At 41.2% G+C, this 16,021-nt stretch overlaps 1 protein-coding gene across 4 annotated transcripts in view; it reads right to left on the bottom strand.

Annotated features, from left to right (window-relative positions):
- Positions 1-7,165: 7,165 nt before the first annotated feature.
- MECOM (MDS1 and EVI1 complex locus) overlaps positions 7,166-16,021 on the bottom strand; it is a 36,300-nt gene continuing 27,444 nt past the window's right edge. For all 4 annotated transcript variants that reach the window (XM_009076694.1, XM_009076695.1, XM_009076693.1 and 1 more), the window contains 5 exons: positions 14,230-14,399; positions 13,013-13,157; positions 10,008-10,244; positions 9,274-9,460; positions 7,166-8,318 (listed from right to left, as the gene is read on the bottom strand). In XM_009076694.1, the coding sequence (XP_009074942.1) occupies positions 8,184-8,318; positions 9,274-9,460; positions 10,008-10,244; positions 13,013-13,157; positions 14,230-14,399 (874 nt within the window). In that variant the 3' untranslated portion in view covers positions 7,166-8,183. The remainder of the gene's footprint in view (positions 8,319-9,273; positions 9,461-10,007; positions 10,245-13,012; positions 13,158-14,229; positions 14,400-16,021) is intronic.

The raw sequence follows: 16,021 nt of genomic DNA, 5'->3' as shown, positions 1-16,021 counted from the left end.
CAGGATTGTTTTAAGATACAATTGTTAGGCATGTTTTAAAAAGAAAAAAAGATCTTTCAAGAGCTCATTTCCCAGAACATTACCAGCCAACAGCCCTCATGGGCTCACGCCACACAACAATTGTTGACTAATACTATGTGCTTTGCAAAGAGAAAAAAAAAAAAAGAAGAAACAAACTGTTATATGTTTTTTGTTGAGATATATTTAGAGAGCTTTCTTATTGTTAAGAGCTTTAGGAACAATAATCAGTGGTATGTCATTCTGGTATTGTTAGCAAAGTCCTTTCTATTGAATTTTCAAGATGTTGTAAAGTGAGATTATGTGAGTAGCACCTCTGGACACTTTTTCCCATCATTGTGTTGGTATCAATCGCTGACTTCCACTGTTTCTCCTGGTATTAAATGAAAATGTTGTTTCCCACTACGCTGATTGGAGGTTGTATAATGCATGACATAACTGATAACCCTACTGAGATTACGCATTGTGGGATTCAAACTGCACGAGAAATTTGGACAACAAAGTAGGTGGCCACTTGGACTGGGAGACAAAGTTTAAAAGAAAATGTACCAGGATCATTGTTTCAGCTGAAATGAAGAAACATTATAAATGGATAATTTATGAGGCAGGTTCCTCAGGTTTTGGGAAAATGCTGCTTTTTTGGTTTTTTTCCTTGTTGTTCTGTGGCGAGAGAAGCTAGAATATATTTTCCAAGGGCAAAGTGTTGCCCTAAGGCACCCCAGCCTCACTCACCCCTGGCTGAGTTGTATTAGAGCAGAAGCCCACACCCTGCTGAGGCTCCTGACATTTTCCAAAGAGGAAACGTTAAAAATTCAGTGGCAGAGTGGAGGAGGAGGAAGTTATACTTTGGAACTAGCTGTGAGCTGAGAAAGCCAGATTTTTTGACTCTATAATAAAAAAATAAAAAGTGAAAATAATGAGAGGCTTGGAGCTGGCTTCTGTGTTACACCCCACCAGTATCTGGGCAACATAAAGAGCAACATGGAGTTCCCTTATGGAAGGTTTTGGCTGGTGCCATTTCCCTTACACCATGGCAGGTTGTTTGGGGTTTGTACTCATGCTTCAGAGGGGTTTTTTGGAGGAGTGACTGAACTGGTCGATGCCATTGTGCGGTCCTCCTGATTACCCACGCCTGTTTCTTTTCCCCAGCACCATGCCAAGTTTAGGATGGTTCAAGATTTTTTTTGTTTTTTTCTTTGGGTTGGGATTTATGCCAGTCCCTATTCCTGCTCTCCTTAGGTCTTCACAGTGACTTTCCTTCCAACTTTGCTTCTTCTAAGCTAACAGAGGGTGGCTTGTGCAGAGCTTGGCTTATGGCCGACACAAGGAGGAAGGAGAGGTCACTGTGGCTTCCTATTCCCGGTCCTTCCTTAAAGGCAGTGAAGGAAACCATGGACAAAACCATGGTTCTGCCCTTCAGCATCTCTCAGCCTGGTCTGTATGCTCAGACGGGGCAGGGACAAATTCAGACCTGATTCTGGCATTCCTCAGCTGATGGGGTGTTAGGTCCAAAAAGTAGTTCTTGATATCCCATTCAAAGTTTTTATGGACGAGTGTAAAGCTGGAGCAAGTTGCTCTATGCAGTGGTTAAGGTTTTAATAGCTCTTAAGTAATAAAAACAGCAGAACAGCTTCCAAAGAGTACCAGGGAATCAAGTCTAAATGTAATAAAGGTCTTTCCTTCGTTACAGTGGATTGCAAAGTGTTTTGTGGCTTGTGGTTACACAGAGCAGAGGGTCTGTGGATCCTTCTGAGTTAAAGCATTATTACATGGTCATTATTGCAGCTGACTGGACTTCACATCACTGGGAGACCCCTCCTGAGGTATGTATCAGCATGCTGGGATGTCACATTGGTCCAAGAGTGACAAAGATTATCCTTCAAGATATGAGCCAGAGTGGCTGCTAGAAAAGATCCCAGGCTATGTTCAGATGAGAGATGAATTCCAGAGAAGACACAGCAGATGGGTGTCCACCAGGCCCTGCAGCCACAGGGGAGAGGGGACAGGCATTTTAGCAGTGCCTGTTGTGATAGGACAAGGGGTAATGACTTTAAACCAGATTTAGATTAGACAGGTAGATTTAGACTAGACATAGAGAAGATTTGGTTTTTACTATGAGAATGGTGAAACACTGGCAGAAATTGTCCAGGGAAGCTGTGGATGCCCCATCCCTGGATGTGTTCAAAGCCAGGTTGGATGGGGCTTTGAGTAACCTGGTCTTGTGGAAAGTGTCCCTGCCCATGGCAGAGAGGGGTGAAACTAGATGAGTTTTAAGATCCCTTCCAACCCAAACTGTTCTATGATTGTATGAAAGAGTTGGGTATAGTAAAACACCTGGTTCTGTAATTAGGAAGATTTAAATCTTTAAAATGTTTGCAGGAATCTGTTTTGAATTAAGACCATTAGGACTTTAATTTCATTTCTATCATGTATGACCTGAAACCAAGACAAATGCTGTGATTTTTCACACAAATCCAACTGAAATTCAGGAAAGGTTGAATAATTACAACAATTTCCACATTTTTTTTACTCTGTTCCATTATATCAGCACCTCAGATGTAAGAAAGCAAAAAAAAAATCTTTGGAGAGTGGAAAAAGATGTGTGGACAAGGCAAGAAAGTATTTTTGGAAGATACTTACATGCCATGGGTGGAGGATGCAGCTCACCACCTTTGTCTCCTGTGATGGTAGCTTTAATGCAGGAGCCCCCACTGTGAGCTGCCTCTGAACACCCCAAACTGTCTTATCCACTGCTGCTAGAATCGCTCACTTTTGTTAACTTTTTCCAGGTGACTTTCTAGCAGGAGTTACTCCACTGGCCACCCTCAGGAAGACAGACTAGCCAGCATGAGGGCAGGCAGTGGCCTGGACAAAGAAGCTGCTTTGCTAAACGACCATGTTACACCACTGCATACCTCAACCCAATTAGCACAAGTCTGCCTGAACCTTAATTGGGCCTGACACGCGCCTGTTGAAAGAGATTCCCCAGGAATTAAAGCGCTACTTCTCGAGTTTGAGTTGGCTGGTGATGCGAAACATGACATGGGTTTTGAGAATTTTCGGCGCTTACCATGAAACAAATCTGCCACAGGTATCAAGAAGGCTTTGTGTTGGGGCTATAATCATATTACAAATTGAACGCTTCCACATGTGTGTGCTGGCACATCTACCCTCAGCTATCTCGCATGTATCTGCCCCAAGGTACAGATGCTGAGGTCTTGACATAGCATAATATAGATCTAAATATATTTTCCAGATTGCCTTAGCACATGCTAATGAAAATGAGGAGTAAAAGGACTGAAAGAAGCAGCTGTTTAAAATTTTCTTCAATCCCCTAAAATCAACTTCTTAATTACTGATAATTTAAGCATCAAAATCGCCACTAACCCTCTTATCCCACTAGACCCTCCCAAGCTGGGAGGCCTGCTTTAAAACTCTTGGGCAAAACATTTTCTTAGAAGTGTAGCATTTCATCAAATTTCTTTAGCCTTTCTGGAATTAATTAGTATTACAATAAAGCAGGGGAAAGGCGGGTGCCTGCTGGAGGTGCCCCCTCGCAGACCCCCCGCTCAGACAGTCAGAGCAGATACTGCTAAAACTCGTTGTACCAGACTACTTTTATATTTCCATTGCACCTTTCATAATAAAAACTTCCTCAAACAGGTTTATAGATATAAATAGCTTCAATTGGCATTAAAATATGGACACTCTTGGAGCAAAAATAAGGAGGCTCTGCTTCCAGCATGCAAAGGGATCTGTGTTCAGTCTGGTTTTTGTTCATACCCAGGGGAGCAAGCAAAGTTTAGGCAACAGCTTTGGGATAAAGGCTTACAAGACGTACCATGAGTTCCTGAATCACTGTGTGGCAGTGGGGCCTCTTTCCAGGGATTATTTAAATGTTAGTCTGATTAAAATCTAAATTCTGGGATAACCTTGCTGAAAATTGTTTTCCTCTAGCAGAAAATGAGTCTGAGTTGAATTAACAGAAGAAGAATACAGTATTTATTTTTTACCTTTTATTTGATATTCACCTTCACTCTCTCCCCAGACTTCATGAAGTGACTCTGAAATGTGAAGCTGAGCCTTTCCTAAAGCTGGCACTATTTTCTGTATAGAAACAAAAGTTGAATTAATTTGGCTCTTACAAACCCCAGACTAGGTGTACTCACAATCCTACAGAGCCACAGAGATGGGAGAGAGGATGGTTTTGGCCAGGATGCAGAATATGTTTTTCTTTTAACAGGAGTCCTGGCAAGGTACATGGGTTTTGACATGGAGAAAGGGTTTTCTGTTTGCTGCTTTATACCTCTGTTTTGTTTAAATCATTACTGGAAGCATCTTTTAAACTAACTAACTTCACACCACACTATGACTGAACAGCAAAACTGCAACTGAGACTAAATATAGCTGGAAAGCAGCAGAACCATCCAGGAGTTCGCAGAGATTCTCTGTATGTTTGAGCAACAGAGACCTGACAGAAAGTTTTAAAGTTCAAGACAAAAATGGAACAACGGGCCAAGCTGAATGGCTGAGCAAAAGCAGTCTCACAAATGCTTTTATAATAACTTCCCCTCCCATTACTCTGCAAATGTAGCTATTAACATGGAAAAACAGCAGCTGACACAGGAACAGCAACTGGGACCTGCCAGTGGTATTGAGGAGCTGGGCCAGGGTGAAATATTGATTAATCATCTTGTCATGCTGGGGTTTTGTTAGGTTCTGTAGATAGGAACTGAGGGGGTGATGTGCAGCTCCTCCATCTAGTAAGGCTGCTGGATCACATGGGAATGATTTGTTGACTTATGGAAAACTACTACACTGGGGTGAACAGTAGGATGATGCTGAAATAAGCTGAAGGGTTTTTTAAAAAGTATTGACTTTTTTTTCCTTTAAATAAAATCACTGTAGCAGAATGTCAGAAACATTGGGCCTCACTCAGCAATCTGTTAGCATCTGGACAAGTGCATCTGTGTGGTCCAATGTAGGGGTATGACACAAAAACAAAAATTATCCAGTTTGTTTGCTGGGGGATGAGATGACTAATCAAATCTGGGTTTGCTCTTCAGCTATTCCTCTGGGTGAATAACTCTGGCACTGAGAAAAGCCAATGAAAATCGAGGTCATGGTAAAGGATTTACATGAAGTTAAGGGACTCCTTGTGCTATTAGGGGAATATGTTTCTTTCCCTCTATTCATCACACCCCAAGGGCAGTGCTGCTGGGTGGGATAATTTGACATGGAAACACAAAGCTCCAGGCTCTCAATGGGAACATCAACCCAGGGATTTGATGAGGGCATGGCAGCTGCTCTCTGATGGTCAACAGATCTGGTTTGGGGCAGGTTAAACTAACCCAGTGGCTCAGCTCAAGGAGTGCTTTTCCTGACCAATATATGATGGGAGTGTGCTACTCTAACCCAGAACATTAAACCCAGGGGAGACTGTCCCACACTTTCTCCACCTTCCAAATCCGCTTTCATCTAGGGCAGGTGAGGGCAGAGCTGATAAGAACTGTCATTGCATCAAATTAAAGGGGAAAATGATCTGGAAAGTTGTTTGCAGATAAAACATGACTTGATTAATCTATTTGTTCTCTTTATTTGGCAGAAACCTAAAACCAAGTTTCACGGCGACTTTACCTGCACTAAAAATAATAGCCTATTTATGCAATTATCTGCAGGTACCTGGCCATTGCCTCAGGCCACTGAAGTGAGTACAAGAATATGACACGTCTTGTTTGGTTTTTTCTAGGTGTGGTTTAGACTTCCTGCTCAAAAACTATCAGCTTGTAGGTCTCAACTTGCCATCAGCCTGTGTGGGAGGCTCTAGAGCTGAGAGAACAAACCAAAGGCAGCCCACACCTGTCCTTGCTGGCTTCGGGCTCAGCCCTGCCAAGGCCCTCATTGCTATGAGGTGCTTATAAAACTGGGCTGAAGACAAGAATGACACATACAAGTTATTCTGAAATGTAAAGTAAGAATCTGGTGAGCTATGAGAGGTCTTTGTGTACTTACACAGGCTGAGAGAGGAGCATCTCAGTCCTTCTACCTCTGCTGATGGGAACAGCAGTAAAATGGGCAGTCCCTGGGCCAACACTGGCTTTTCCTGAAATCCCACTACTCCACAGGTTGCCCAGAAGCAAGAGATTGGACCTGATTTCAAAGGGAACACAAACTAAAATACTCTTTTTTTTTCCTTTTAGAATTTAAAGGCTCATTTAATGCAGTTGGAGGTTCATTTAGCTTCTTAACTATGGGTTTTTATCATTCTGGTGAGTCAACACTTTGCTAATGCCAGTCAAGCCACTGCTTCCCCACCTTGTCCCCAAGAGCAGCGAGCTGGCACACCACCAACCCAAGCCTGAGGCTCCACAACAGCTTTCAAAGGTGACCTTTGAAGATGTAAAACCACTTAAATATTCCTCTTTTCCAAGGTAGTGTTTTGAAACTTGAAGGACTGAACTAAGGCTCTGGCATGACCTCCGCACGACCAAGTCCAAGATGCCTCACAGTGCCCCATCCTCTGGTTATTCTTATCCTTGTGACCCCACAGACCCATCTTTGCTCTGCAGAAAAAAATGTGCCATTACAGCCCTGACCTAGACAAAAACAAGACAATAAGGAAGAAGATCCCTTCAGTTTTGTAGTCCTTTATTATTTTTTTTAAGTTGATCCTCCCATAGTAATGTACTGAAATGCGTAACAGTTACATTGTACAAAGCATTTAATTAAAGTACCTCAACTTGCCGATTATTTCAAAATGAGATTATAAACAAAAGGAAAAATAAATCTGGTCCCTCACTAAAGGCCAAAAAAACCCCCAAAAAATAACTGAATACCTTCCGTTATTTATTTATTTTTTTTAAAAACATAAATTTGGAACACTTCATCTTACAAATAGGATTAACATGAACATAACATCACACAAGCTCGCAGACAACCAGCATAAAATATTGGGTACAGTTTTTTTAATCAGAAGAATCATGCTTTCATGAAGAAATTATAACTGTTTATACAATCGAATCAATTTACTGTATTACAAAAAAAAAACCTAAGTCGCATCTATTAGTTATTTAGTTCATTAAAAGGCAAAAAAAAAAAAAAAGAGGAATGTAAGAAAATTTCAAACACTGTTTTGCACTCCCATATACACAGATCAGTTCTCCTCACTCTTTTGGAAGTACACGGGTGCCTTACATCGTAACGCAGTGGGGGACTGGAGCAGTGCTGTTTGTTACAGGAACAGTGCTATTGTAATCAACAAACAATCGTTTGCCAACAAATAAATACATGGTACACACAACACAAAGAAGAAATTAAGAGGGTTGGGGGGAAAGGAAACAATACAACAAAATAGTGACATGATTGTCGAAAATTAAAATCTCCTTACAATGATTTGAACTAGTGGTGCTGTCAATGAACGCGGTGCTTTCACGGAATTATCTGGATGATTTAGCTTCTTGAAGTAGTGAACATTCATAGTTTACAATATACACAAGCCTCTTATGTATTGTTTCTCAGAGTTCTTTCTTTTTCTGTCTTTTTTTTTTTCCTTGTTTTTCCTTTTTTTTAACAATGCAGTTGAGAAGGCAAAAGAATTACGGAGAGAACAAAATATTCCCTGTTACTTCTTTCTACATTTGCGATGGATAGTGTGCATTTGATAGAACTATTTTCTTTCTTTGAAGGGCTAAAATGCATAAAGCTTTAATGAAGAGATTTGTACATAAAAGCAACTGTTCCCAATCCTGTGTCAAACTATCTTATACAAAAAGAAAATCAATTCAGTTCCTACTTTAAAGGAGTGCCCATGTGTGTATCAATGCAGTCTTAACCCTTCTGCCCCTGCCCCTCAAAGCCGGGTGAACTGGAAGACACTTTTTCCCGGCCCCGTTTACATAATCCACTGAAACTTTAATTATTTATTTTTTTTTAAGTCGCATTGATCCTCCAGAAGTCAGCAGCTGCCTTTGCTGTGCAAAACAAAATATTGAGAATAAATAGTTTCTTTCTTTTTAAAATTATTCAGTTTAAGGTCACCGGACTTTAAATGAGTGACCCTGCAGATTTATAAGGCATTCTGCTCAGCAGTCTTTTAAATAGTCATATATGAAAGAGCCATGCTACTGGTTTGGACTTGGTCCCATTCTCGGTAAGACTTCACACTGTCATACGTGACTGATGGATTGAATGGCGCTGGATTCTGCGGCGGCTCTCGCCATACTGTGCCACATATTGGGAGAATTGTGGGATGCAGAATGAAGGGAGTCCTTGTCAGAGAGTGAGAGCATCATTGCGTATGCCTGGACGAGGAGAGAAGAAGGACAAAAAGGTCACGATCCTGCAGTGTGGCTCTGAGCTTGGATCTATGCCACCCCTGTGCAGTCAGGGCATCATTCAGGTGACAACCACTGTTCTCAATTTATTTTTAAAAAAGTCAAAATACATTAGGTAAAACCACTGCCAACCCTTCCACTGACACTTTGGACTCGCTAATAGTAATAATAATTTCTGCTTTCATCTGGCTTCACAGAGCTCTGAGAAACCTTTGATAGTAGACAAGGTCCCAAAGTCTCCTTTGCCTTCAGATTCTTGGCACAGGAGGCTCTTTTCAAGAGCCTGAGGAATCACATTATCCCTTGGCTGGTCCTGTATTTCACCAAATATGACAGTTTTCTTTGCTGACCTTTTCTACATGTATATTCCGCAGTTTTTAAAACAGGAATCTTTTAAAGGGGCTGAAAAGACCCATTTTAATTAATCTTTTAAAAAAATTCAAGAAACAGCACTAGGAGGTCAGTTTAGTTATTGCTATTTGTAAAACATGCTGAGGACCTAGAGGTGGTAACATCCAACAGGCTATAAGAAAAAATACCAAAAAGCTAAACCAGCCAGAAGATCAAAGCACATCCCTGTTGGCTGCAGCTAAACTCCACAGCACCAGCGTGACTGTCCCAGCTGTCAGAGAGCAGAGTGGGACTAGGTCTTAGCATGTAATTTCTGCATGTAGCAGACAGGAACAATAGCAAAAAAGTGAGAAAGAAGTACGAAAACCCTCCATTCTCAGCTACCAGAGCAGCCTGCCGTGTCTCCAGGGTGCACTGGGAGTGCAGGGGGAGGTCAGGGCAGGCTGAGGTTTGTGGACATAAAGTACAGCCCTATTTGACGAGGCTGGAACAACCCTGTCTGCCACACACTAACAGCTTAATCCTATGGGTATTTGGTGACAATAACATTTTAACTGAGTTAAGCTTTTACCTGGGATTTGGATTTCCTGTACAACGGTTGCTTGAGGTCCTCTGGCAGCTGGGAAGCATTGAAAGCTGCCAATTCAGCTTCACTGTATTGATTTTCTTCCATTTTCCTCATTTTAAGGCTATCTGTGAAGTGCCTTATGTGGTCCAAAGCCGAAAGTCCAGTCTTATTATACTCCTCTTCTTTATACCTACAAAACCACCACAGAGGTTTTATTGTCAATTAAATGATCCTCTCAGATTTACACATCTGAGCAACTTTCCCCTTTTTTACATTCATAAACCACCTTGCCCTGAGGAACAGTGATCCTGAAATAAAAGGAATTCCCTTTTCTTTCCTAAACAAAGGGTGGGCAGTGGGAGTGGGGGAGGGAGAGTTCGACCCTCTCCTGGTGTCTCCACAGCCTTTCACAAGACCATTACAGGAGATCCGGGACGGTTCATGAAGCAGAAAACGTCTCTCCCATGAACCTGTCTCACCCTGTTTCCTGTCTCACCCAGAACCTGACAATAGCTCCCCAAGCACAGTTAATTTTCCTAACAAGGGCTACAGATTGCATGAAGAGGCTGAAAACAGGGCTGATATTGACCCAAACACAGAGGCACGTTGCTATCGTAACTGGGAAGCCAGCTACTTCAGACAGGTTCCCACAGCACACAGTTTGGTGCTGGCACTCTTGTATGGTTTATTGTTTTTATTCCACATATCGGGCACACCAATACTCGGAAGGAACCAACCTGCCAGGGGAAGCTTTGCAGTTCATATCCAGAGTACTCGTTTCCTCATAATCCTCCTCCGGAGTCCCCTCGTGCATGTCACTCGTGACAGGCTCTTTGACTGCTTTCCCTGCAATTTCACTCTCTTCATCTTCCTCATCCATCATTACTTCATCTTCTGCCTCTTCATCATCCAGCAAATCTGAGTTCTGGCTGGTTACCATGGCTTTCTCGTCCTTAAAGTGGCTGCCATTCATTCTGAAAGTACCAAAACAAACCCGAGCTATGATCACAAATCAGATATGAAAGCTCCTCACCAGAAGACTCTTGGAGGCAGATCTTAAAAGTATCTGTCCCAGTAGAATAAAGTGATTCCTGTATTTTATATCTTCTTTAGCTTCAAACATTCAGGCAGCATTGGAAAAAATTCCACTCAAAATTCACTGGGACATTACAGCACTATCTGCACGGGATTTTCCTGCTATCCTGCTAAAACTACTGTTCAAGCAGAGGTATGTTCAGATATCCATTCCAAATTTTCTCACGCATTATTTCATCTCATGTTTCCAATCATACATGTAGTCTGGGCAAAACAACTCGCTGCCTTTTAACAGAAGCTGTAGGGGCCAAGAAACTCTGAAAATCAGATCCAGCATTTTTAAAAAATGACATCTGATACCACAATCAGAGTTTTAAAGTCAAAATTACATGCATAATTAATTTTGCACACTACCACCCATTTGGAAGCCATACTGCTTCACTGAAAGTATGAATTTCATACATGGGAACCTAAGGGACTTCAGCTGAAGATCTGAACAGTGGTCTGCAATATTGCCTCCATACTGAACTAGATTATTGACTGAATTCAAGGGTAAGAAATACTGAAATGAAAGGTCATATAGCATTTTAAATACATTTATTCTTATTAAATGAGTAATTACAGCAATACACACATGGAAAACCATTTGGTCTGCGCGCTGTTATTACGTTGTCCTTTGCTTTCAGACAATGACTTTTCTTAACTGCTTCCTACAGGATTTTTATCAAGGACATAATCCCCATGCTGGAGTAGGGGCTTGTTTGCTAATGGTCTCAACCCTGTAGGATTCAGAGCATCCGGAGCTGCATTGCAATCACAATTTTAAATGAGAGCTAAAGAAATTTGGCACCGCCAGGTTAACGAACGCCTGGCCAGAGGTACTAGTGGTGTAATGGGGCTGCACATGGTAGAGCCCCCCAAATTCACACTACCAGTGTATCTGCTCCACTGCGTTATGCAGTACAGAGACCTTGATTCATCTATTGTTCTCATTGTGCAAAAGGTCCTTAACTCTTCCAGGAATACAGTTATAAAAATGGAAACTTTATTGTCTGCACGCAGTTTGCTTCAGACTCTGTGTGCTTCAAACTCTGTGGGGCAATATGGAACATACCCAAAGTTGGAGCAAGATAAGATGAGCCCTAGCAGTGCAGTTGCTGTTTAACATTTGACTTGCTGATGTGACAGATGGACTTTCTGAGGAGCATACACAAGCAAAGCTGGTTTCTTATACAACCATAGCATTGTTTTCCTAAACATAATAAGAGTTTCTTCTATTTTCCAAGCAAATTCTAGTTGATTGTCATGAATTTAGTACTGCATTTAAAAAAAAACGCTCTAGGGAATGGTCTGTCTTTATCACAGTATCAAAAAATCTGAGGTTGTGCAGAGCAAGGAGAGCTGAAGCAGCCACCCCCCTCTAAGATCATCAGAGCAGTATCTCTTTATCATCTTTTATTTAAATAGGCAGAAATAAGAAATTGTTGCGCACAGTCTGGGCTGCCAACTTGCTTGTTATGCTCAATTGAGGCTGCTAGAAATGAAAGGGAGATGGACTACAACCAAAGTAACAAAAGCCATGTGATTAAGAAAACAGATTCTCTAATTATGCTTTCAAATGCAGCAATTTGCCAGGGATAAAATATCCGTCAAGAGTAGTCTGAAGTGCCAAATTTAGAAAGGAAACACTGCACAACCCAGCAACCTTTCCACTTTGCTGACTTCCTGTCGGAGGACATGTTGAGACCAGATGTGCGAGGAAAAAATCCCAAGCCCTCATTGCCAATCAAGATGGAATGAAATTTGAATATGCATGTAATCACTTAATCCAATACTTTCATGGAAATTGTGTTATGTCCACCATTTTTATTCCTTCACAAAGGCATCTGGAAATTGAGAAGACAGTGAAGTTTGTCACCAACAGTAAGAATTTTTTGATGTTGATAATGTAATGCCAATTCAAAAGGGCAAATAATGCATAATGCAACACCAATCCCAAAGAAATATGTGGGGCTCATGTGTGTATCCATCCCACAGCCCTTTCTGCTTAGCTGTATTTTCATTAGCTGAAAATATTTAGAAGTGGTCTCTCTTCAGTTAGTCCAGAAGAATTCAAACACCCATACACTTAATAAATCTTAGTAGAAAAATGCCTCTCACATGCTGGAGCACTGTGGACTACCAACCCCTACCCACAGCCTCACGGGCTTCTGGCTAGCCAGCATCTTTCCTGGGATTGAGTTACTTACGGGAAAGGACTTTCAGTTACAATCTTTCATTTGATCCAAGAATTTAGCTTAGTCTACTTTATTAATTACACATGTAAATTGAAGTTAAATCCTAAGGCTCCATACATTTAACCACAGGATGTAGAATTCACCTGTTCTGCCATGAATGTAAAGTGAAGGAATTTTTCAACAGGCTTAAATAATGATGGGAACCTGAAACTGAGACCTCCTGATACAGGGAGAAATGTGCTCACAGATGGAACCTTCTGTCCAGCATCTGCCACCTGGAATATGTTCTTGCACAATGGGGAGGGAATCAACATGTTTCTTTTCCTAAGACCAAGGTGATCACTGAAACATCCAAACTGCTAAAATACCTCTGGCTCCAGGCATCATCAAAAGTGAAGAATCAGGTTTTATAAGGATGCAAACCTGGAAAAGGAGTGGCACCTTTTGAATGCAGATCAGACACAACTCACCTCTCCTCTGAGTTTCGGGGGGACTGATTGTTGTGGTTGCTGTTTCCAATAAAATTCCTAATTTCTGTGAAGTAAGAGTCTTCCTTGTCATCTAGGATTGCCCCTGTGCTTTCCAGTTCTGAGTGAGGTGAAGATGTTGCAGTACCTTAAAGTAAAACAGAGGACTTCTGTTGCTGGTTCTTTGTATTTTCTATATTTAACCATCTAAATCAAAATGAAACAATGGCTAAAATGGGTGAGAGCCAGAAAAAGTTGGTCATAGTGATCTATCAGATTTTGGACATAAAACCAGCAATTAGAAGGGAAGTATAATATCAATGGATGAACGTGGTTTCCAGCCAGAATGACTGGTTGCATGCTGGGTGCCATTTCCATGGTTTATGAGCACTTTTGTCAAGTATCTATTTCAACATCTCCCTCCTGTTTCCCTGTGACTCCAAGCCTCTCAGTCAGTAACTGTGTTAGACCAATGGCTGAACCAAGCAATCAGAACTTCACTTTTAGCTACTAATCATGCAGATTTGCTTAAAATACAGAGCAGCCATTGACATAATCACCCACGTTCATTAGCACCAAGAGACCTTTCTCTGAGCATCAGGGAAGGGACAGCTCTGCATTCACTGCATGTACCTGATTATTTCCAGTGAGGCAAAATCCAGACTGAAAGGACTGCAGAGAGGGTTTTCATTAAACCCTACAGATACCCAAACCAGACCAATTACATCCCCTACCTGCTGCTACTTTTGCTACTGCTGTGTGGTGACCGATTGGCTCTGGGGCTTGAGAGGCACCATTACCTCCATAATAGCCAGTGCTTTTGAGCTCCTGACAGTGGGAATATTTCAGAAGGTGCCAAGAAAATATTTTAGAGTGTCCCCTGAGACTCTAAATCTAGGACTCCTATTGAGAGCCAAGTGATTGCGGAGATGGGATTAAACCATGTTCTCAAAATGCTATGGTTGGCTTAATTAAAACCAAAAGAAAAGACATCATCCAGTGGTCTTAAGTTATACAAGGGGAGAGTTTATGCTGGGATTTTCAAAGCACTTTGAATGTCAGCAGAGCTTAGGCACTTACATATTTTCCAAACCCCTCTTTGTTGGAGTGGGTGGCGCAGAGCAGCGTGTGCCTACTGACACTCAGTAGCACTGACAGTGAACGTGCAGTCCCTGTACATGGTACGTGGGGTAGGCTGAGGAGGGCAAAGGCATACATACCAGACATGTTCCCATTCTCGTGCTTTTTTAGATGTCTGTCAAGATTGGTTTGTTGACCAAAACACCTGTCACACAAGTGACACTTGAATGGCTTCTCTTTATTGTGGATGTTACGCACATGTCTCTGCAGGTTAGAGGATATGCTAAAGGATCTGTCACAGTATTTGCATCTAAACAAAACAAAACAAAACAAATGGGTAGAAAAGGGTTTGTTACTAGCTGGAAATCTAAGATTTGTCCTAGGAGACATGAAGCACCTTCTGGACTCAGTCTCAGCACCCAACTGCAGTTCCTTGGTCCCTACTGAGGCACATTCCTCCCTGAAATAAAGACAAGTTTTAGCTGAATAACTGGAAAGCTGTGCTCTTGGAATGGAGACATCACTTATACAGTGGGATTTTCAGCTGTAATTCACGTTAGATTTACATTTTAAATACTGCCTTTAGGAATAAGCATGATATTTCAGAGTTAACGACATCAAATTAGCTATGGTGATTGAGTCCCGTGTTTTTAAAACTGTTGCACGCAAAGTTGGGAAGTTTGAAAACAGTAGAGCAATAACTCTATTGTTTCATGTGCTGCCAATACAATACAATTAAACACTTTTGGAAAAAAACATGAAACAGATCTCTTCTAATGCTCAAATAAGGTAAAAAGGGCTATTTCTTTTCCTATTCTAAATTATACTGTGTGATTAAATCTCTTCTTGAGGAATTAGCTTGCTCGATTGCTAATCCCAGAGGAAATTTGGTTATCTTGCAAAAACCAGCAATAAACAATCCCAAGCTTTAATACTGTGCCAATGTGAGTAGTTTAGTCTATCACTCTGGTACCAGAGGCATCAATTTTCATACTCTGTAGTGATTTGGAGTCCCTAAAGCCTTTACTGTATTGCTCTTTAAGCCATTACTAAGTCATACTATAACTACTCCAAATTCTCTGGCTGGCAACTAGCCAACAGTCTTCACCACTTTAGTTTTTCAATCTTTTACTTCTCCAGTGCCTCTCTTACACTTGTCAATGATGTCAAATTTTTTTTAGTGCTGAAATTGTCCATTATGCTACTAATTGCCTGTGGCTTTTATGCACTGGACGACTATAACATGCATCAAGACTTTCCTTCAATAAAATTAGATGTGAATCTCATTTCCCAAAGAGACTAGAGGCAAAAAACATATTGTTTCCTCACAAACAATAAGCTTACCCTGCTCTTTACAGCTCATAAAATGCAGAAATCTGCACATTTGTTTTACTGGAACATGAACTGGCTTCTTTCCAGTTTAAATTAGTCTTTCATTCTCAGTAAGGTGAAGCTTCTATACACATTTCTGCTTGTGACTGTCTTGGATTCAGTATCACACACATATTCTTATCAACAAGAGAGTACACCCACATGGGCTTTGGTTAAACAGACCTCAGAAAGGATCCAGACTAGGCAGGAAACAAATAAATACAGTAACGCCTTTGCACCCGGGACCTTTCAGAAAACAGATGATTGACAAATCACCCAACTTTAGGCTGTAAATAAGACCGCAGAATTCTTAGAAAAAACATTTTTGCTAGGAAAAATACGACCCATGAGCCCTAACCCACATGGGCTTTGGTTAAACAGACCTCAGAAAGGATCCAGACTAGGCAGGAAACAAATAAATACAGTAACGCCTTTGCACCCGGGACCTTTCAGAAAACAGATGATTGACAAATCACCCAACTTTAGGCTGTAAATAAGACCGCAGAATTCTTAGAAAAAACATTTTTGCTAGGAAAAATACGACCCATGAGCCCTACATCA

The sequence above is a fragment of the Acanthisitta chloris genome, unplaced genomic scaffold, assembly GCF_000695815.1.
Source record: "Acanthisitta chloris isolate BGI_N310 unplaced genomic scaffold, ASM69581v1 scaffold15406, whole genome shotgun sequence".
Classification (NCBI taxonomy): Eukaryota; Metazoa; Chordata; class Aves; order Passeriformes; family Acanthisittidae; genus Acanthisitta; species Acanthisitta chloris.
The sequence above is the reverse complement of the archived record's forward strand: the minus strand, read 5'-3'. Positions and strand labels throughout refer to the sequence as shown.